Consider the following 24,296-nt stretch of genomic DNA (forward strand, 5'->3'; position numbering starts at 1 on the left):
GAAGAAATTTCCTAGCTCCTCGCTTCTGCTTGGCCTACAACCTGCAACAGTAACCCCATTCCTTCACATCTCCTGCAGTTTCTCTCACCAGTGGTCACCACTCACCTGACTAAAATATTTAACCTCTCTCTTTCTTCAGGTATCTTTCCCTCCTCATTTAAACATGCCATCATAACCCCTTTACTTAAAAAGCCATCCCTGGACGAGAACAGCACTGCTAACTACAGACCTGTCTCTAACCTTTCCTTCATCTCTAAACTCCTGGAATGCTTGGTCTACTCCCGTCTAATCCGCTATCTCTCGAATAACTCTTCTTGACCCCTTACAATCTGGTTTCCGCTCTTTACACTCCACTGAAACTACCCTCACTAAAGTCTCTAATGATCTAATAATGGCTAAATCCAAAGGTCATTGCTTTCTGCTGATTCTCCTGGATCTCTCTGCCGCATTTGACACTGTGGATCACCAGCTCCTTCTCACTATGCTCCGCTCCATAGGCCTCAAGGACACAGCCCTCTCCTGGATCTCCTCCTACCTCTCTGACTGCTCCTTCACTGTATCCTTTGCCGGCTCCTCTTCCTCTCCTCGTCCCCTTACTATCGGGGTTCCGCAGGGGTCAGTCCTAGGTCCCCTCCTCTTCTCTCTATACACTGCCCCTATTGGACAAAATCAGCAGATTTGGGTTCCAGTATCATCTCTATGCTGATGACACCCAATTATACACTTCTTCCCCTGACATCACCCCTACCCTAATTCAAAATACCAAGGATTGTATGTCTGCTGTCTCTAACATCATGTCCTCCCTCTATCTGAAACTAAATCTCTCCAAAACTGAACTTCTTGTGTTTCTCTCCTCTACTAACCTCACTCTACCTAACATCAAAATTACCCTGGAGGGTTCAACCATAACTCTCAAGCAGCATGCCCGCTGTCTTGGGGTCATATTCGACACCGAACTTTCCTTTACTCCCTATATCCGATCACTCACTTGCTCTTGTCACCTGCATCTTAAAAACATCTCCAGAAGCCGACCTTTTCTCACCTTTGAAACTGCTAAGACTCTTACTGTCACTCTTATTCATTCCTGTCTGGACTACTGCAACTCTCTTCTGATTGGCCTCCCTCTTACCAAACTTTCCCCTCTCCAATCCATCTTGAATGCAGCAGCCAGAGTCATATTTCTGTCTAGCCACTTCACCGATGCCTCCATCTTGTGCCAGTCATTACACTGGCTACCCATTCGCTACAGGGTCCAGTATAAACTTATCTCTCTCACCCACAAAGCTCTCCACAGTTCTGCACCGCCTTATATCTCCTCTCTCATCTCTGTCTATCACCCTACACGTGCCCTCCGTTCTACAAATGACCTAAGACTAACATCCCCCGTAATCCGAAACCTCGCACCTCCGTCTCCAAGACTTCTCTCATGCTGTTCCAGCTCTCTGGAATGCACTTCCCCAGACGATCAGGCTGATACCTAGCCCCGACCTATTCAAGCCTGCTTTAAAAACCCATCTTTTCAAACAAGCTTACCACATCAACTACTCAGTAAACTAACTTTGCCCTGTTCCCTTCGTCCAAATATTATTCTGAATCTGCATCCTACTATTCATCTGTCTCCACACCCTCCATGCACATGATAACTGCACTTAATACTTGACACTTAAACACACGGGCTGATGATCGGATCATGCAGCTTTATATGAAAATCCCTATTTATATAATTGCCAGACCTGAAATAACAAGCACTTTTCACCTATTGTGTCCCCCCCATTTCATTGTAGATTGTAAGCTTGCGAGCAGGGACCTCACTCCTAATGTCACTGTTTAACTGTCCTACCTTGTATTGAATTTATTGTCTGTACCTGTCCCCGCTTAATTATAAAGTGCTGCGGAATATGTTGGGCTATATAAATAAAAAAAATTATTAGTATTATTATTTTCAAAAAATTGGTATATGTAGCAAACAAGTAATCTTCCTTCTCAATTAAAGTCTGGATTGCCACTATGCAAACAATACAAAAGGAAAAGATGGCATAAATTGAATCATGGCATTGCCCTTTCCAGTCTATTAGCCTCTGAAAAATGTTCTGTAGAAAATATTTCTGTAACTTGAACCATGCAAAGAATCCATCAATATGCAGCACATCAATGTAAGGAATAATGCCATATCGATAAACCTCCTATAAAACAAGGACACTATAAAGAACAGTTTTGTCTTTTATTCTATTAGACACTGAGTAAATCCAAAATATACGGTTCTCAGCCCAAAAAATAAAATCTCACCACCTCTAATTGTTAGCAGCAGCATTGCTCTAAATGGCTTCTGTCATACTCATCAACACACCGTACAGGTTACGGTAACCTGGGTACACTTTGTCAGCCTGGTGAAGATCATGCGGTGAGTAATTGCTATACAAGAAGAAAATTTTGACATTTTAAGTATGAAATGGTCTTACTGAAAAGAAGTTAAAAAAAAAGGAAAACCAATAGCAGGAGTTTAGATTACAGAATCTATTTCAGATAGAAGGAAGAGGTGACAGTACTAGACCTTTTTGCTACATCACCTGTCATATGTAACACTAAAGTGGGGGAAACTCTGTACCGTGGATCTGTAAATAATGAAGAATCTCAGCCTCAGGAATCGGTCTGACTGAAGCTCGGAGACCTGTGATGAATTACACACCTCACTTGTAAAATACCTAGGTCCCCCAAGATACACTCACAGTACAGCACTATGTTACAGTATATACAGTGGGGCAAAAAAGTATTTAGTCATTCAGCAATAGTGCAAGTTCCACCACTTAAAAAGATGAGAGGCGTCTGTAATTTACATCATAGGTAGACCTCAACTATGGGAGACAAACTGAGAAAAAAAAATCCAGAAAATCACACTGTCTGTTTTTTTATCATTTTATTTGCATATTATGGTGGAAAATAAGTATTTGGTCAGAAACAAAATTTCATCTCAATACTTTGTAATACATCCTTTGTTGGCAATGACAGAGGTCAAACGTTTTCTGTAAGTCTTCACAAGGTTGCCACACACTGTTGTTGGTATGTTGGCCCATTCCTCCATGCAGATCTCCTCTAGAGCAGTGATGTTTTTGGCTTTTCGCTTGGCAGCACGGACTTTCAACTCCCTCCAAAGGTTTTCTATAGGGTTGAGATCTGGAGACTGGCTAGGCCACTCCAGGACCTTGAAATGCTTCTTACGAAGCCACTCCTTCGTTGCCCTGGCGGTGTGCTTTGGATCATTGTCATATTGAAAGACCCAGCCACGTTTCATCTTCAATGCCCTTGCTGACGGAAGGAGGTTTGCACTCAAAATCTCACAATACATGGCCCCATTCATTCTTTCATGTACCCGGATCAGTTGTCCTGGCCCCTTTGCAGAGAAACAGCCCCAAAGCATGATGTTTCCACCACCATGCTTTACAGTAGGTATGGTGTTTGATGGATGCAACTCAGTATTCTTTTTCCTCCAAACACGACAAGTTGTGTTTCTACCAAACAGTTCCAGTTTGGTTTCATCAGACCATAGGAAATTCTCCCAAAACTCCTCTGGATCATCCAAATGCTCTCTAGCAAACTTCAGACGGGCCCGGACATGTACTGGCTTAAGCAGTGGGACACGTCTGGCACTGCAGGATCTGAGTCCATGGTGGCGTAGTGTGTTATTTATGGTAGGCCTTGTTACATTGGTCCCAGCTCTCTGCAGTTCATTCACTAGGTCCCCCCACGTTGTTCTGGGATTTTTGCTCACCGTTCTTGTGATCATTCTGACCCCACGGGGTGGGATTTTGCGTGGAGTCCCAGATCGAGGGAGATTATCAGTGGTCTTGAATGTCTTCCATTTTCTAATTATTGCTCCCACTGTTGATTTCTTCACTCCAAGCTGGTTGGCTATTGCAGATTCAGTCTTCCCAGCCTGGTGCAGGGCTACAATTTTGTTTCTGGTGTCCTTTGACAGCTCTTTGGTCTTCACCATAGTGGAGTTTGTAGTCAGACTGTTTGAGGGTGTGCACAGGTTTTTTTTATACTGATAACAAGTTTAAACAGGTGCCATTACTACAGGTAATGAGTGGAGGAAAGAGGAGACTCTTAAACCCTTAATCCCGTATGACGTACTATCCCATCAAGGTGACCTGGGACTTAATTCCCGGTGACGGGATAGTACGTCATACGCGATCGGCCGCGCTCACGGGGGGAGCGCGGCCGATCGCGGCCGGGTGTCAGCTGCCTATCGCAGCTGACATCTGGCACTATATGCCAGGAGCGGTCACGGACCGCTCCCGGCACATTAACCCCCGGCACACCGCGATCAAACATGATCGCAGTGTACCGGCGGTATAGGGAAGCATCGCACAGGGAGGGGGCTCCCTGCGGGCTTCCCTGAGACCCCCGGAGCAACGCGATGTGATCGCGTTGCTCCGAGGGTCGCCTACCTCCTTCCTCCCTGCAGGTCCCGGATCCAAGATGGCCGCGGCATCCGGGTCCTGCAGGGAGAAAGGTGGCTTACCGAGCGCCTGCTCAGAGCAGACGCTGGTAAGCCTGCACCGATGTAAGTGAGATCGGTGATCTGACAGAGTGCTGTGCACACTATCAGATCATCGATCTGTGATGTCCCCCCCTGGGACAAAGTAAAAAAAAAAAATTTCCACATGTGTAAAAAAAAAAAAAAAAAAAATTCCTAAATAAATAATAAAAAAAATATATATATTATTCCCATAAATACATTTCTTTATCTAAATAAAAAAAACAAAACAATAAAAGTACACATATTTAGTATCGCCGCGTCCGTAACGACCCAACCTATAAAACTGCCCCACTAGTTAACCACTTCAGTAAACACCGTAAGAAAAAAAAAAAAAAAACGAGGCAAAAAACAACGCTTTATTACCATACCGCCGAACAAAAAGTGGAATAACACGCGATCAAAAAGACTGATATAAATAATCATGGCACCGCTGAAACGTCATCTTGTCCCGCAAAAAACAAGCCGCCATACAGCATCATCAGCAAAAAAATAAAAAAGTTATAGTCCTGAGAATAAAGCGATACCAAAATAATAATTTTTTCTATAAAATAGTTTTTATCGTATAAAAGCGCCAAAACATAAAAAAATGATATAAATGAGATATCGCTGTAATCGTACTGACCCGTCGAATAAAACTGCTTTATCAATTTTACCAAACGCGGAACGGTATAAACGCCTCTCCCAAAAGAAATTCATGAATAGCAGGTTTTTGGTCATTCTGCCTCACAAAAATCGGAATAAAAAGTGATCAAAAATGTTACCAGTAAAAATGTCAACTCATCCCGCAAAAAACAAGACCTCACATGACTCTGTGGAGCAAAATGTGGAAAAATTATAGGTCTCAAAATGTGGAGACGCAAAAACTTTTTTGCTATAAAAAGCGTCTTTTAGTGTGTGACAGCTGCCAATCATAAAAATCCGATATAAAAAACGCTATAAAAGTAAATCAAACCCTCCTTCATCACCCCCTTAGTTAGGGAAAAATAATAAAATTAAAAAAATGTATTTATTTCCATTTTCCCATTAGGGTTAGGGTTAGGGCTAGAGTTAGGGTTAGGGCTAGGGTTCGGGTTGGGGCTTAAGTTAGGGTTAGGGCTAGGGTTAGGGCTAGGGTTGGATGTAAAGTTAGGGTTAGGGTTGGGGCTAAAGTTAGGGTTAGGGTTTGAATTACATTTACGGTTTGGATTAGGGTTGGGATTAGAATTATGGGTGTGTCAGGGCTAGGGGTGTGGTTAGGGTTACCGTTGGGATTAGGGTTAGGGGTGTGTTTGGGTTAGGGTTTCAGGTAGAATTGGGGAATTTCCACTGTCCAGGTACATCAGGGGCTCTCCAAACGCGACATGGCGTCCAATCTCAATTCCAGTCAATTCTGCGTTGAAAAAGTAAAACAGTGCTCCTTCCCTTCCGAGCTCTCCCGTGCGCCCAAAAAGGGGTTTACCCCAACATATGGGTTATCAGCGTACTCGGGACAAATTGAACAACAACTTCTGGGGTCCAAGTTCTCTTGTTATCCTTGGGAAAATTAAAAATTTGGGGGGCTAAAAATCATTTTTGTGAGAAAAAAAAAGATGTTTTATTTTCACGGCTTTGCGCTATAAACTTTTGTGAAACACTTGGGGGTTCAAAGTTCTCACAACACATCTAGATAAGTTCCTTGGGAGGTCTAGTTTCCAATATGGGGTCACCTGTGGGGGGTTTGTACTGTTTGGGTACATCAGGGGCTCTGCAAATGCAACATGACGCCTGCAGACCAATCCATTTAAGTCTGCATTCCAAATGGCGCTCCTTCCCTTCCGAGCTCTGTCATGCGCCCAAACAGTGGTTCCCCCCCACATATGGAGTATCAGCATACTCAGGACAAATTGGACAACAACCTTTGGGGTCTAATTTATCCTGTTACCCTTGTGAAAATACAAAACTGGGGGCTAAAAAATCATTCTTGTGAAAAAAAAATATATATATATTTTCACGGCTCTGCGTTATAATCTGTAGTGAAACACTTGGGGGTTCAAAGCTCTCAAAACACATCTAGATAAGTTCCTTAGGGGGTCTACTTTCCAAAATGGTGTCACTTGTTGGGGGTTTCAATGTTTAGGCACATCATGGGCTCTCCAAACGCAACATGGCGTCTCATCTCAATTCCAGTCAATTTTGCATTGAAAAGTCAAATGGCGCTCCTTCCCTTCAAAGCTCTGCTATGCGCCCAAACAATGGTTTACACCCACATATGGGGTATCAGCGTACTCAGGACAAATTGCACAACATTTTTTGGGGTCCAATTTCTTCTCTTACCCTTGGGAAAATAAAAAATTGGGGGTGAAAAGATCATTTTTGTGAAAAAATATGATTTTTTATTTTTACGACTGTGCATTATAAACTTCTGTGAAGCACTTGGTGGGTCAAAGTGCTCACCAGAGTCACCACACATCTAGATAAGTTCCTTAGGGGGTCTACTTTCCAAAATGGTGTCACTTGTAGGGAGTTTCAATGTTTAGGCACATCAGGGGCTCTCCAAACGCAACATGACGTCCCATCTCAATTCCAGTCAATTTTGCATTGAAAAGTCAAATGGCGCTCCTTTCCTTCCGAGCTCTGCCATGGGCCCAAACAGTGGTTTACCCCCACATATGGGGTATCAGCGTACTCAGGACAAATTGTACAACAACTTTGGGGGTCCATTTTCTCCTGTTACCTTTGGTAAAATAAAACAAATTGGAGCTGAAATAAATTTTGTGTGAAAAAAAGTTAAATGTTCATTTTTATTTAAACATTCCAAAAATTCTTGTGAAACACCTGAAGGGTTAATAAACTTCTTGAATGTGGTTTTGAGCACCTTGAGGGGTGCAGTTTTTAGAATGGTGTCACACTTGGGTATTTTCTATCATATAGACCCCTCAAAATGACTTCAAATGAGATGTGGTCCCTAAAATAAAATGGTGTTGTAAAAATGAGAAATTGCTGGTCAACTTTTAACCCTTATAACTCCGTCAGAAAAAAAAATGTTGGTTCCAAAATTGTGCTGATGTAAAGTAGACATGTGGGAAATGTTACTTATTAAGTATTTTGCGTGACATATGTCTGTGATTTAAGGGCATGAAAATTCAAAGTTGGAAAATTGCGAAATTTTTTAAACTTTTCGCCAAATTTCCGTTTTTTTCACAAATAAACGCAAGTTATATCGAATAAATTTTACCACTAACATGAAGTACAATATGTCACGAGAAAACAATGTCAGAATCGCCAAGATCCGTCAAAGCGTTCCAGAGTTATAGCCTCATAAAGGGACAGTGGTCAGAATTGTAAAAATTGGCCCGGTCATTAACGTGCAAACCACCCTCGGGGCTTAAGGGGTTAAAGAAGAAGTTACAGGTCTGTGAGAGCCAGAAATCTTGATTGTTTGTTTCTGACCAAATACTTATTTTCCACCATAATATGCAAATAAAATGATAAAAAAACAGAAAATGTGATTTTCTGGATTTTTTTTTCTCAGTTTGTCTCCCATAGTTGAGGTCTACCTATGATGTAAATTACAGACGCCTCTCATCTTTTTAAGTGGTGGAACTTGCACTATTGCTGAATGACTAAATACTTTTTTGCCCCACTGTAGCTGAGCAGTGCAGGAGTATTATGCACTGTATATCATACACATTCATTAAGAAGCATAGCTGAATTTCTGTATGAAATATTTACTCTGGATACTTTACTTAGGAGACAGATATAAAGCCTAGATTTTATTTTCTTTGTTATAGGACTGCTTTGGGTAATTATTAGGAAAAAAAGAAAAGTAGATAAACAAAAAAAAACAAAAAAACAAAAAAAAACCTACTAGTTAGTTTTTGTAAAAGAAAATACCCAACTAATAGATGATTACATGGTATGGATAAGCCATCTTCATCCTCACACGTGGCTCAAACATTAGTTGTTAGGCTTTTCTTTCCTTGGGTCCTTTTGGTTCCCTAGCATTATATTGTTAAATACAATGGCCAAAGTTATTTGGTTTATATGGTTTCCCTCTCCATGACATTCAGCAACTGGACAACAGACCACATGCCTGCCAAGCAACTGCTCGCCACAACCCTGGGATCAACCCCTGAAACATGATGAGTAGATTGATATATAACAGTTTTGTAAAAAGGAGAGCCAGGGACAGTGGGAGTCCCAGCGGTAAGATAGCTTTCAGACTTTTAGGAGTTATCCTATAGGTAATGGATAACTGTCCATTATGGAGAACGTCCCTTAACTAATCTACAAACGGGGCTGTCTGCCATCCAGAAATTCCTGAAATGTCTTTAAAAAAGTGCATTTTTTATTCCCTCAATCCGTTAAAAAAAAAACAATTCATGGGTCCATAAAGCTAGAGAAACTTGTACAGATTATTATGACATAATTTTACCATTCACAGTTTATGTAGCTAATGCTTTCATACCCGAATATTGGGTTAGACACACTACTGTTCAAAGGCTCTTAAAAATAGAAGTGTTCATTTATTTTTAGCAATGAAAATGAAACCGGAATGAACAAATAAAAAATCTCTATCAACAAGACACAAGGTAATTACACTGCATCAGCAAGATTTCCAGAGCAGACTGGTGTTTCAAGATGTGCTGTTCAAACCCTTTTGAAAGAGCACTAAGAACTAGGATATGTTGAGGACCGTAGATTTAGAGGTCAGCCAATAAAACTTAGTGAAGCAGATCAAAGACACTTTATGCTTACTTCCCCTTAAAATGTGGAAGATGTCTAGTAATGCCATCAGCTCACAACTGGTAGCAGTTAGTGGGACCTTGCTTACTCATTTACTGTTAAGAGAAGTCTGGCCAGTAGTCATCTTAGGCCACATTCACACATTCAGTATGTGGTCAGTATTTTACTTCAGTATTTGTAAGTCAAAATCAGGAGTGGAAAAATAAGACAAAAAATTTAATAGAAACAATTCACCACTTCTGCATTTATCACCCACTGCTGGTTTTGGCTTACAAATACGAATGTAAAATACTGACCAAATAATGAAGGTGTGAATGTGACCTAAATGGAAGAGTTGTGGTGAAAAAAAAGCTATACCCTTGACATGAAACCAAAGCCAAGTGACTCAGCCATGTACAGGAACATGGGAACTCGGGTGAAGAGAAATGGCAGCAAGTGCTCAGGAATGAGGAGTCAAAATCTGAAAATGAGAAATCCAGGAAAACACTTGTCCACAATGCAATACCATGAAGAAAGCATCCGATTGTCCTACTACAAAGTATATTTGTAGCCAATGTTTCCAAACATACAGCCAATGTTATTAAGTATCTTCAGCGTAAAGAAGAACATAGAGTCCTGTAGGTGATGATATGGCCTCTACAGAACCCTGATCTCATTATGGGGTCCATCTGGTATAACATGAAACGGCATGGAGGTTGTTCAAAACATCTTCTGTTGATGAGTTCCTCTGAAAACTTTGTGCAAGTGTACCTAAAAGAACTGATGCGGTTTTGAAGCCATTGAAGCCAAAGGATTGTCGCACAAAATATTGACTTGATTGAGTTTTATCTTTTGTTCATTCACTTGGTCAGTTGATAAAAACAAGCAGATTATTAACATTTTATTTTTTAACCAATTCTCACTTTACAGCATATTTTCCATACCTACATAAAACTTTGGGTAGTACGTTAGATCACATAAAATCTAATAATTTATTAGTTTCCAAATGTATCAGTAAAAAATGTTGGTTATCAGTGATTTTTTTATATGCTATCCAGAAAGTGTTAAAAATAAAAGTTTGCAACACTGTCTGCAATGTAAAAAGTTACTACAGTTAGGGTATATGCACTGTACTATTCCTATTCTTTAAAAGATTTTCACATTTTTTTACTAGTAAAATATTAATACATCAAAAAGTGTATCAGAACATGCTAAAGTACACCAAGGTACTCTAAGGTGACAAGTAAGGTTGAGCGACTTTTGCTTTTTTAGGATCGAGTCGGGTTTCGGGAAACCCGACTTCCTCGAAAGTCGGATCGTGTGATATCGGCCGATTATTGTGAAAAGTCGGGTGGCCGACCGAAACACGAAACCCAATGCAAGTCAATGGGGATTTTTTTTTTTCCCTCTCTCTCTCGCTCTCTCCTCGGACAGAGTGTAAATCACTACATTCATCGGACTGTGTAAATCGCTACATCCAAAACGGTAAGATGGCGTTTATACCCCCACCCCCTGTGACGCCGCAGAAAGCAAGACAAGACCCATGTCATCACGCTGCCCACACTCCTTCATTGGCTGAAAAATTGGCGGTTAAAGCGTCATACGAAACACGACTTTGGCGCAAAGATCGCCAACCGCATGGCCGATCCCACGCGGGGATCGGCTCGGGTTTCACGAAACCCGACTTTGCCGAAAGTCGCCGACTTATGAAATTGACCGATCCGTTTCGCTCAACCCTAGTGACAAGTTCTTTATAAATATTGCATCTCGGGATAGAACCCTGAAGATGTGTGAACAACAAGTGCCAAGCATCTTCACACTTACATGGTAGTATAGAATGCAGCATATACATTTACATATGCTGCATACACACACTATAAAAAACACAATATATACAAGGTTTTTTTTCAGCCTACTCTCATGAACAAAGAAAGACAGAGTCCTAGAAAATAACTGAAGCATTTCAGTAATATTCAACAGCAAATGTCCACTTGGATCACACACATATTTCCATAAGCTAATATCTACGAGCCCTCTTCAGTAATGCCAACAATGTGGACACTACACAAGATGGGCTCATTTAGAATAGAGAACGTGACCTCTCTACTTTCATCCCATATACAGGGCTGAACAGGGTTAGATCAGCAATCACAGTAAAGCCAGGAAAAAGGGAGACAAATCTCAGCTCTCGTTAACATTCCTGGAGTGGTTCTCTACCAAACGCCAACTTCCAAAGATCAGATAGAGGTTCACATTAGCCTCTGAGATTCCATCACAGGTCAGGCAGTAGAGATGGCTGTGGTCTGCATATCGCAGTTAGGTGGCTAACGTAAATCCTATGGTCTTGAAATGTTTTGGCAATTTTTATTATTTTTTTAGTAGCAGGAGGTTCATTCATTAGTGATGTATGTATTTATCTTTTAAATTTTACCCCTTTTGAAAAAAAAAAAAAAAAAACTGCTTAAGGCTATGTTCATATGTTCTGTTTTTGCTGCATTTTTTTCAGCAGCCAAATCTGATCTCTTGGCAGTAAAAAAGCTGCAGCCAAAACCTAGGTTTTGCTGCATTTTTTGCTATGTTTTCAGGATCCCAAAGGTTCAGATTCCACCTTTCAAGCATAAACAATACAAGGTGTTAGGCCACCAATACAAGACGTATGTGAAAACTTAAAACATGAATGGAAAAAAAAGGCAATTTGATCAAATCATTGAATGGATTGATCCCGAAATTATGGTTTATACTTGAGAAAATAAAAAATAAATGGGTATCACCTACTGCTGTACTGTTTTTGGTTTTGTTTGTTCACCAGAAAAGCTGCAAACACTGATAGTGTTTTTTTGCACTTACTCATTCCTTTCTATGGCCATGTGCACACGTTCAGTATTTTTCGCGTTTTTTCGCTATAAAAACGTGATAAAAACGCGACAAAAACGCTTACATATGCCTCCTATTATTTTAAGTGTATTCCGCATTTTTTGTGCAAATGTAGCCTTTTTTTCCGCGAAAAAATCGCATCGCGGAAAAAAAAGCAACATGTTCATTAAAATGCGGAATTGCAGGGGATTCCGCACACCTAGGGGTCCATTGATCTGCTTACTTCCCGCACGGGGCTGTGCACACCATGCGGGAAGTAAGCAGATTATGTGCGGTTGGTACCCAGGGTGGAGGAGAGGAGACTCTCCTCCACGCACTGGGCACCATATAAGTGGTCAAAAAATAAGAATTAAAATAAAAAATAGCGATATACTCACCCTCGATGTCTTCCCGCCTCCACTGCACGCTGCCGTTCGGTTCCTGTAGCTGATGTGCGGCGAAGGACCTCGCCGATGACGTCACTGTCCTGTTATTGGTCGTGAGCGGTCATGTGACCGCTCACGTGACCGTGACGTCACGGAAGGTCCTGCGCGCACACACCAGCTATAGGAAGACGAACGGACGCCGCTGATGAGATGTCTGGGTGAGTATAAGCATTTTTTTATTTTTTTATTATTTTTAAACATTCTCTCTTTTACTATAGATGCTGCATAGGCAGCATCTATAGTAAAAAGTTGGTCACACTTGTCAAACAGTATGTTTGACAAGTGTGACCAACTTGTCAGTCAGTTTTCCAAGCGATGCTACAGATCGCTTGGAAAACTTTAGCATTCTGCAAGCTAATTACGCTTGCAGAATGCTAAAAAAACGCGAAAAAAACGGAAAAAAAACGCAAAAAAAAAAATGCGGATTTCTTGCAGAAAATTTCCGGTTTTCTTCAGGAAATTTCTGCAAGAAATCCGCAACGTGTGCACATACCCTGAGAGTGAAAAAACGCTGAAAGAAGTGACATGATGCAGTTTTAAAAAACCTAGCAGTTTTCCAATTCAGTAAAAAAAAAAATGTACATGAGATTTCTGAAATCACTTAGCTTTTGCTGATACTTTAAAAATCAGCTTTTAATTTAAATTAAAAAAGCTGCAAAAAAAGGCAACATGTGAAAAATCGCCTTACAATCTTTGTGTTGTTCAGCTTGTACAGCCTCTACATATCACCGAATATAGCAGAATGAGATAGGATGACCACACACATTAGATGGCATTTGGCCAAGGAATCATTTGGCAATCAGACGTCTCTCACATACACTGGCGCACTCCTGTGTACTCTATGAGAAAGCGGCCAACTGACTTGTCAGCTGGTGGCATATCTCAGGGAGAACAATACAATTAGCAGTCTGAAATCGGACATGCAAACACGCATGATCGACATGTTTCCCCACCAACAATTGCCTCATGCACTTTAGACCATCGCCTGAACCAGTTGTTGTTGCTGGTTCAGCCAATATTAGTCTAATGTGTATGCTCTAGATAGTGAGCTCCAGACCCTAAGGGTACCGTCACACAGTGAAATTTCCATCGCTGCGACGGCACGATTCGTGACGTCGCAGCGTCGTATGAATATCGCTCCAGCGTCGTAACTCGCACTCCTGAGCAATCTTCTAAGATGACTTATGACAAAGTTCAAGAAGAGAGAGATAATATCAGGACATGCTCAAACAGATTTAACTGGTATCCTATTCTGTTTGTCTTATACAGTACTATGATGAATAGGTGCAGTAGAATCGAAATGGTCCAAAATAAATAAAAAAAAGTAGAGCTACTTTGTGTTACTCAATGGGGAAATCTATCCTGCATTGTAGAACTGTAACTGAAGTAAAAGAAACAAACTACACAAATGAAATCAGTTTGATTTCTCCATTTTACAATATTATTGCAGCAAGAAATAACAAAACAAATAAGAAAAAGTATATACCAGCAAACAGCCATTAGAGATTCATGTATTCGCAAAGAGTACAAACCTGCTGAACAATTGTCGTTAATTCCAGGCACAGCTGAATTACATTGTTTCTTGTCACTGAGTAATCCGTTACAGCAGCAAATGGGGATCTAAAAGATAAAAGATATTTTAGCATGTGTCATATAACGTCAGCAAATTATCACATCAGATAGAACATGCAACTAAACCTCAAACATTTCTCATAACTCAGATGAATTTTATAAAATGAGTCACCAGCTATTAGTGGTGTGCAACAACATGGCTACTAGTGCCAGAGAAGCAGCAACATGACTACTAGTGCCAGAGAAGCAGCAACATGGCTACTAGTGCCAGAGAAGCAACAACATGGCTACTAGTGCCAGAGAAGCAGCAACATGACTACTAGTGCCAGAGAAGCAGCAACATGACTACTAGTGACAGAGAAGCCGCAACATGACTACTAGTGACAGAGAAGCCGCAACATGACTGCTAGTGCCAGAGAAGCATCAACATGACTACTAGAGGCAGAGAAGCAGCAACACGGCTACTAGTGCCAGAGAAGCATCAACATGGCTGCTAGTGCCAGAGAAGCTGCAACATGGCTGCTAGTGCCAGAGAAGCATCAACATGACTACTAGTGCCAGAGAAGCATCAACATGACTGCTAGTGCCAGAGAAGCATCAACATGACTACTAGTGCCAGAGAAGCAGCAACATGACTACTAGTGCCAGAGAAGCATCAACATGACTGCTAGTGCCAGAGAAGCATCAACATGACTACTAGTGCCAGAGAAGCATCAACATGACTGCTAGTGCCAGAGAAGCAACAACACGGCTACTAGTGCCAGAGAAGCATCAACATGGCTACTAGTGCCAGAGAAGCAACAACACGGCTACTAGTGCCAGAGAAGCATCAACATGGCTACTAGTGCCAGAGAAGCAACAACATGGCTACTAGTGCCAGAGAAGCAGCAACATGACTACTAGTGCCAGAGAAGCAGCAACATGGCTACTAGTGCCAGAGAAGCAGCAACATGGCTACTAGTGCCAGAGAAGCAGCAACATGGCTACTAGTGCCAGAGAAGCAGCAACATGACTACTAGTGCCAGAGAAGCATCAACATGACTACTAGTGCTACAGAAGCCGTAACATGACTACTAGTGCCAAAGAAGCAGCAAAATCATTTGTTATGTCAAATTAGTCATGACTATGTGAAATCAATTACAGTTACTCTATGCCTTTAACCCCTTAACAACATGTGATGTACAATTTCATCATCGGTCGCTAAGGAAAGTATGAATCCTGTGTCATACCAGGAAGATGAAGGCTTTGTTCCATAGCCAGTATCTGCCAATAATGACAAGAACCATCTCCAATCGCCTGATTATAACCATTTAAATGCCACTCTCAATCTCCGACAATGGCATTTAAATGAAAGAGGGCACCATCTCCCATCGGACCTCCATGACATGCTTGCTGGCAACCAATGGGCTATCACAGCAGCCGGTTCAGTCCAGGCTGAGCTTCATAGGAGAAGCCATTTTTCTAGAAGCGATTTCTCAAGATATTGCAATACAGTCGTATTGCTGTATATAGTATTAGCAATCAAATCAGCCTTTCTCCCCAATTAAAAATAAGAAATGTAAAAATACTCAACGTATTTGGTACCATTGTGTCCAAAAAAGTCCAATTTACAAAAATGTAAAATTATTTAAACTGTACGTTATATGTTGACATTAAAAACAAAAAAACAGTAGGACAGAATTGCAATTTTTCACTCAATGTACTCCTCAAAAAACATTCAATAAAAAGTGATTAAAATGTTATAATGTATCCAAAATTGATATCAATAAAATTATCAGCTCAGTCAGGACGCAAAAAATTAGTCTCCATACTGTGTCATGGAAGTTAAAGTAAAAAAGCAAAGAAGTTATTTATTTATTTTTACAAAGATGTCTGAATTTTTTTTCACCAGTAAAATAAAAAAAAAAGAGAAAGTTGGATATCTCCATAAATTGTACTAATCTGGAGACTCATGTAGCTAAGTAATTTTTTGCTATTTAACTGCATTTGAAAAACATTTTCCTATTTTCTAGTACGTTGTACAGTAAAACGAATGGGGTAATTCTAGTTACAATTGATCAAGTCTTGGAACAAGGAGATGAAAAAAAAGTGCGAAAACAAAAAATTCTTGGGACCTTTATTAGGTTAAAGAATTAAGTTTTGTACTGTGATTTATGTAATCTACATAAAGTATGTCATGGTGACTGAAATCAAGGTTACTACTTAGAATCGACTAGCAGATGCATCATTCTTGTTAGGTGGGTGGTTTATCTGTGGAGAATAACAACTAGGGAAAAGAGGGTGGACAGAAAGACAAGGAGATACACCTCCGCTGTTTAAAGATGTGGGAAACTGAAAAGTAAATGAAAAAGAAAGTATTTGTGACTAGAGATAATCTTTAGATATAGCCTGGAAATAGGAGGAATAAACAAAACGGGCCAATTTAACAAGTAGAAGCTGTCAAAGCATTTCAATCAAGTTTAGGAAAGTAAAGGAAAAGCCAATTCTGCATTACTATCCAAGTCGTATTGAGAAAATGTTATCGGCAGAAAACTAGGGTGCACGTTTGCCCAGTCATCACTCTTCTGGGGCTGTGTTTGACATGAAGGTAAAACTTTGGAAAATCAGATGTCATTTATGGTTGCATAGACCGCTGGAAAAGTAGCAGGATGAGAGAAAAATCAGATACTTGCCGGATAAATGTCAAATGTTACTGCGGCAGTAGCAGCCAAAGGCTGTGTGTAACTACCCTATTGCCCTATGAAAAAGGTCATTTAACCCAAAATGCCCATAGCTTGCCCAAAAACATTCAGGCTGGTTGGCCACAGATCTAAAGAAAATCTGTCAAGAGCTTTAGGATGACATAAGCAATTACACTGATGTTTAAGGTAGAAACAAACAAACTGAATCAGACCTTCCGGCATCATATGAAGCTTATGTTAGAGCTGGTCTTTTATCCTATCCAGTAATATATTTTGCATACCCTAATTTTAGGCATTAAAGTGATTATTAACACATTAGAGAATTAGCCTCTCATATTTACTGTTTTTATCCAATTTTTACATTATTAGGCCATGCTCACACGGTCAGCATTTGGTGTGTTTTTACATCAGTATTTGTAAGCCAAAACCAATAGAGGAAAAATCAGAGTAAAAGTATAATAGAAACAGGTCACTATTTCTGTGTTTTTCACCCACTCCTAATTTTGGCTTACAAATACTGATGTAAAATCCTGACAAAATACTGAACATGGCCTAATAATGGAGTGAGGCCAATGCCATCAGTATGGCTCAGACTGTAGACTGTAGCATTTTTTTGTCCTACTGGTTAAAAAAGGGATATTTGGTAGCATCATTGTGCTTTTCTTTAATTTCACTAGCCAGACAATGTAGAGGGTGGGTAAGGTTTTGGGAGGGGCAACAACCATTTTTTTTGGTTTACTATACATAAAATGGTTATGAGAAAGGATTCCCCATTGAATGTACAATATTTTACCCCAGAGATTTCCTTCATAGGTGCAGATTTAGAAGATGTATGTGAACTATTCAATTTACAGTTTGGTTACCAAATGGAATTATTAAAAAAAGTGTGCTAAAATTATACTACTGTTCTGTGTAATACGAAATATGAGGCTTATGTAAATGAGAACACCTTCTACTTTAACAAATGTTCCACCAAGAATACTAGTGGGAAATAAAAAGACATGTTTTCTCTCAGAATGTTAAACATGCATAGTTTGCATCTCAAGGCGATGCGCCGATACTGAGAATCATGTCAAAATGCAAATCAGCTTGCAGAAATAAACAGACCAATCACAAGAGCAAGTAAAGTCTTTCTACAATCACAATTTTAACAATGGTCTTCATTAGCATGAAGACATTTGCAGGAAACATTTTTTTATATTACCATAGGCATAGCACTATGACCAGCGTCCCTGCATGGTGTCCCCTTCCCCCTCCATACAGGGATGCCAGCTTACTCATCGCCCCCACCCCTAAGCGTGGTCTCCTGGTATATCCCTTCTGCTTCCTGGTATGCGCACCGCAGTTCCTGCCTAGTAAGCTTGTTGCCAAGAGGTATTTAGTATAATGTAGTTCACTTGCAAGAGGTCTCCCAGCAAATAACTGGGAGTCATCTTGTATAAAAGGCATCCTCCCCAATAGGGAGGGTGCCTGGGCAAACCCTATAGTTACTGTTAGGTGGTGTAGTGTGTGCAACTACATGGTGTCAGGTCGGGAGATGGCACAGTCTGATCCTGTCCCAAGTGGCCGCCCTGTCTGCACCCGTCCCAAGCTGCTGTCCTGTCTACACAGTCTGAACTTGTTCCAGTTGATGTCCTGCCCTATTCAGGAGTCTGAATTAACGGCTTAGAACCTTGGGGTCAGCTGCTACTGCCAGACGTCACCCTGAAGTGGCACCTAGCAGCTACCTACCGCACAAGCCTGACCTTACCAATAGAGGCTCCAGTGAAAAACAAGGTAGCTGGTTCATCACACCCCTCCAGGGTAGGTCCAATCTGTGGCACCGTGGGTCCACGATCCACATGCACCACCTTCGTGTGTAACGACAGGTTTGAAGAATTGAAGTTTGAAGAATAATTATCTGATTTAGCTCACCTATTTTGACACAAGAGTGGATATCCAACTTTTTACATTTTGTTGTTTTAGTATAAACATTTTATGTTTATTCCCTAGTATATCTTGATAGCAGTTGAAACACAGTTTTTGTGATACATTGCTCCAAATTTCCAATATTCTTGCAGCAACCACTACAGAAAGTTTAGGAGGTTCCTTCAAAAAATTCATTGAATTTATTGGGTTCAATGTATGAAAGTAGAATACTTTAAAGGGGTTGTCCACTGCTATCATACAGATAGCATATCCTTGGATAGGCCATCAACACGAGAGATAGGCGAAGGTTTGACACCCAGCACCCCATCAATCAGCTGTCACTAGTTCCAGCAGTGGCCAGATGTAAAATCGTGAACAGAGAGGAAAAACTACTGCTCCATATACTGTTTAGTGGTTGCGCCTGGGTACAAATATATGAGTTTCTTAAAAGGAAATCTGTCAGTAGGATAGACCACCAAAAAGCCTCCACCTCACTGTGCATGCAAATAAACTAACACCTGCTTGCTGCCATTACTGAGCAAGTTCTTCAATTATGTCCAACCGATCTCATAGCCAAACCTTCTTTAGGAGATGGCCCTGGCACTTGCTATACTTTCTTGGCACACCCTGATGCTTTCTTCTCAGAAATAGAACCTCTCTCTGAATGTTTTGATGACCAGATGAATGGTTGATAAATGGTTAATCTTACAAACAGGAATGTCCATGCCTGAAAAGTCCTTTTGATGCAGAGCAATGATAATTGCACGTTTCCTTGCAGGTAACCATGGTTAAATGAAGGAAACAGACAATGATTTTAAGCATCACCTACCTTCTAAAGCAACTAGCCTGTGTTTATAATTCAATCAGCACGACAAAGTGATCAGCTGTCTTGTCCTTGTGAACACTTTCTCCTGAGCCATCAAGATCATCAGCATGTAATTTTGTGGCAGTGGAAATGTTTTTTTGTTTGTGATTAAATTATTTTTTACGGTAAGGAATGACTTTACAATTTTTTTTTTTACTGATCGTAACAATCTAGATGTAATGTAAATTGCCAGTATAACACAAATTTAGAATCGACAGAAATGTCGGTAAAAACAAAACGTGTCTCAAATCTTTTGACCACAACTGTACATGACAGAGAATCCAAGTGAAGCCCAATTTCCTAGTTGATCGCATTGCCTGTCATGACATTTGCGTGTTTTTTTTTTTTCATTCCATAACCAATGAGTCTTAAAATAAATACTTGATGAAGGTGCCTAAAATAGTAGCTTTGGCATTCCATAGTGAAGGTGTCTATAAATTTCTCTGAAACACCTTTAACATTACTCAGACACTTTGAAACAATTTAAGAAAAAGTTCTGTTAAAGCCCATAGGTTGATTGTATAAGTGAGACGCGAAACATTCAAATATGTATAAGGAATATTACAAAGTACATGCATACAAGGTTATACAAAAGTATAGACTGCTTAACGCAATCAACACAGTAATATCTAACAATTCATATAACATTGTATTACTAAAGGAACTATTTATCAGCTGATTAAATAATTGTGTGGATCACTTACTTATCCAGTTTATGCCCTATCCATCTCTTTTTAAGGTTATCAATGTCATCCTGATCAGCGTGGCAATACCTAAAGCAAGAGAAGTAGTTAAGCATACAAGAAGGATAGCTGGTAACAAAAGATACAAGTCATTTCATTGCACATATTGCTCTCATCTGCAATGCAGTATGTTTACATGGATTCACAAATCACTGGGTAAAAATAGAAAACTGAGTCATTAGAAATGCACAGAATGGTTCTTCACATCTTGTAATGATACCACAGTGTGACACATTACATACAGAAATACAAATTATATCAGGAGACAGAACAGATTTAAATGGAGTTTTAACCCACTTTATCATGTCTTTACCATCACGGGACTTGGTGGATAAAACTATTATAAGTAGCTTTTTATGCACCTTGGGTCATAGATCTCCACATGAGCATTCACGGTACAAGTCAGATGCTTGGTTGGACAGTCAACTCTCAGTCAGAATGGTCTATGCATAAAGCCTACATAACTATGACCAGCAAGGTACTGATTCAGGACATCCGGAAACCTCATAAATAATCAATTCCTAGTTGGCCATAGCAGAATTTACATCAGTTTTGCAAAATGCATCCAATTAGAACCACATCGTCCTACCATGCAGTTAGTAAAAATATAAATTAAATATAAGTTTAGTATAATGGAGTAACTTTTAAATTTTAAATAAGCACTCTAACAAAAGTTGTTATCCTCTTAATATATTGCAGTCATCACATTATACAGCACTGTGCACTTACAATTGCTCATTTTGTCTTTCTACCAAGTTAATTATTCTCTTTTCCATTAGGCTTACGATATCACATGATTAAAAACTGACTAGCCAAATCTTTCTAAGGATATTTTCACACATTGCGTTTTTGCTGTTTTTTGTAATGCAAATTTTAAGCTGCATTTTACAGTACCATCAAAAGCTATGAGATTTCAGAAATCTCATGCACAGTCATTGTTTTTTACCCCTGACTATTAAAGGGAACCTGTCACCCCCAAAATCGAAGGTGAGCTAAGCCCAGCAGCATCATGGGCTTATCTACAGCATTCTGTAATGCTGTAGATAAGCCCCCAATGTATCCTGAAAGGTGAGAAAAAGAGGTTAGATTATACTCACCCAGGGGCTGTCCCGCTGCAGTCCAGGGCCGATGGGTGTCGCGGTCAGGTCCGATGGGTGTCGCGGTCCGGGGCCTCCCATCTTCTTACGATGACATCCTCTTCTTGCATTTACGCTGCGGCTCAGGCGCAAGCGTACTTTGTCTGCAGTGCGCAGGCACCGGGAAAGGTCAGAGGGGCCCGGCGCCTGTGCACTGCATTACTTTACTCTGCCCTCAACAGGACAGACAAAGTACACCTGCGCCGGAGCCGCAGCATGAATACAAGAAGAGGACGTCATCGTAAGAAGATGGGAGGCCCCGGACCGGACTGCGACACCCATCGGACTCGGACCGCAGCGGGACCGTCCCCAGGTGAGTATAATCTAACCTCTTTCTCATCTTTCAGGATACACCGGGCGCTTATCTACAACATTACAGAATGCTGTAGATAAGCCCCTGATGCCGGTGGGCATAGCTCACCTTTGATTTTGGGGGTGACAGGTTCCCTTTAACTTATAAACTATCTAGGATGGATGAACTTTTAGAATCCCAATTTACATCTGTTGAAATGCAAAGAAATAAACTGGTACCCTTCTGCCAAAGCAGCATAAATGAAAGACTAACATACTGAATTAGAATGTGTATTAGTACAAAAATATTTTTTCAATATAATCTACACACATCTTGCTAATCCATGTAAGAACATGAAATGTGATTAACTCGTAATATCATGGGCATTCATCAGTAAATCTTATCAGCCATTAAGAATTCCCAGCATCAACGTGTGTATACTGAACACAACATACAGAAATTCACACTGGAATGAAAGAAATTATTTCAAATTTATTTCCCAAAACTTTTAAACTAAGAAAAACAAATGTTTTCTGTGCAGAATGACTAATCTAATTAAAAACTATGTCTATGTCTAATACTATGTATGTTAATTTAATTAATGACTCCTTGTACAAAGAATTGGACATTTTATTATACTAAACAGCACACTTTATGACAGGTACTTTCCTACATACTTAAAGGGAATCTATCAGCAGGTGTTTGCTATGTAATCTGACATCACTGAAATCAGGAACTCTGCTCCTATATTAAGAGATTACATAGCAAAAACCTGCTGACAGATTCCCTTTAATGGTAGTGTTTTGGACACACTTTCGGAGTGAACTGCCAGTTTTCTTCAAGGCAACATGCACCAAATACACCAAGAAAAATAATGTGACCTGGAGCTCGTGACACTTTTCTATTGATATTCTAAATCCACACCCATTCCTTCCGGACACATTAGTATGTGTCACTAAAAAGTAGTGTAAGGACTTCAGAAAAAGGGCACTTGCCCAGAGCCCTTTATTTTTCAACTTTGCTTATTTAATTTGTATAACTGCACTGATAAATCTGCACCATTTTGCTAATCTTGAGCGTAACATCATTGCTCAAAGATTAACAATGATTAATAGTAATTAATCTAAAGGGTATTTTCAGCCTTATCTGGTTTATGTTGAGTTGAGACCAGGAAAATAAGCAGGGGGACAGAGTATGCATCGAACGGGTGCTGAGGGGAGGATATCAATAACACCATACCGGTCCGATTTGTTTTAAAAATATTTTTGTCCTCTTTTAATCTAGCACTAAAATGCAGCAGTCTATTTTAGGTTAGCAATGCATATTTTTCTGGACTGATGTCAGGTTTGACTCTTCTTAGTAATTATATATACACTTTTTCTCTATTTCCATCTTACAATCCAGAAATTTGATCTTCTGATACATACATGGCATCATTAATGCCAAACTAAAAGGAACACCATTACAAAATTAATTTACTGTAGTAAATCCAGCCCCAGGGTAGAGTCATCACTGGAAGGAATACTATTTACCTAGGTACCTCAGAAACAGTACAAGTAACTATTTAGGTAAAATAAAAGTACATTTTAACATAAGCTTGTGGTGACAAGCAATATAAAGCTTAGATTCTCATCCTCTGTTGTGTCCCACTAAGGGGTATATGCCATGTCTTTATAGGATCTTCATCTTGTGTTGTGCGTCCCACCAAGGGGTACATGCCATGTCTCTATAGCAGAGGTGTCAAACTGCATTCCTCGAGGGCCGCCAACAGGTCATGTTTTCAGGATTTCCTTAGCATTCCACAAGGTGCTGGAATCATTCTGTGCAGGTGATTAAATTATCACCTGTGCAATACAAGGAAATCCTGAAAACATGACCTGTTGGCGGCCCTCGAGGAATGCAGTTTGACACCTCTGCTCTATAGGATCTTCATCTTGTGTTGTGCGTCCCACCAAGGTGTACATGCCATGTCTCTATGAGATCCTCACATGCAGTATTCATAATAATATGTATGATCATTGCCTTGGGGGTATTAGATTATATTTATCTAGTGAGATGTGTAAAAGCATTGGGAAGACATTACTCTATGAAATCAAAGTGATCACTTATAGCAATATTATAAACATAAAAAGTCCTACCTGTCCAACCAAGCAAGAAGGCTCTTTGCTGAACCAATAAGGTCTACAACAGATGTCAGGAAATCATTCGGTAATTTTCTGCTGCTCTTTCCATCATAATGGCCACTTCTCCTTCTTCCGGTTATAAAATTTTGTAGATTTTTGGCAGAGGCATTTAATTTATGGGAAAGAGTTTTTAGATTTTCTGTTTCCAATCCATAATTCTGAAAAAAATATAAAGATATTAATCTGAATATTAAATACAACATTTAGATCTCAGATTTTATCGTATCTGAGCTAAGGCCACCGGCATCAGGGGCTTGTCTACAGTATTCTGGAATGCTGTAGATAAGCCCCCAATGTAACCTGAAAGATAAGAAATAAAGGTTAGATTATACTCACCCAGGGGAAGTCCCGGTGCGGTCCGGTTCGATGGGCGTCGCGATCCGGGTCCAGCACC

The 24,296-nt window shown here is 40.1% G+C and overlaps 1 protein-coding gene across 11 annotated transcripts in view; it reads right to left on the bottom strand.

Moving 5' to 3' along the window:
• The window catches only part of CNKSR2 (connector enhancer of kinase suppressor of Ras 2), a 547,735-nt gene that overhangs the window by 420,652 nt on the left and 102,787 nt on the right, over positions 1-24,296 (bottom strand). For all 11 annotated transcript variants that reach the window (XM_077294613.1, XM_077294618.1, XM_077294612.1 and 8 more), the window contains exons 3-5: positions 23,858-24,060; positions 20,253-20,321; positions 14,055-14,142 (exon numbers count right to left, since the gene is read on the bottom strand). In XM_077294613.1, coding sequence (XP_077150728.1) covers positions 14,055-14,142; positions 20,253-20,321; positions 23,858-24,060 — 360 coding nt within the window. The remainder of the gene's footprint in view (positions 1-14,054; positions 14,143-20,252; positions 20,322-23,857; positions 24,061-24,296) is intronic.

This window comes from Ranitomeya variabilis, chromosome 3 (genome assembly GCF_051348905.1).
Source record: "Ranitomeya variabilis isolate aRanVar5 chromosome 3, aRanVar5.hap1, whole genome shotgun sequence".
NCBI lineage: Eukaryota > Metazoa > Chordata > Amphibia > Anura > Dendrobatidae > Ranitomeya > Ranitomeya variabilis.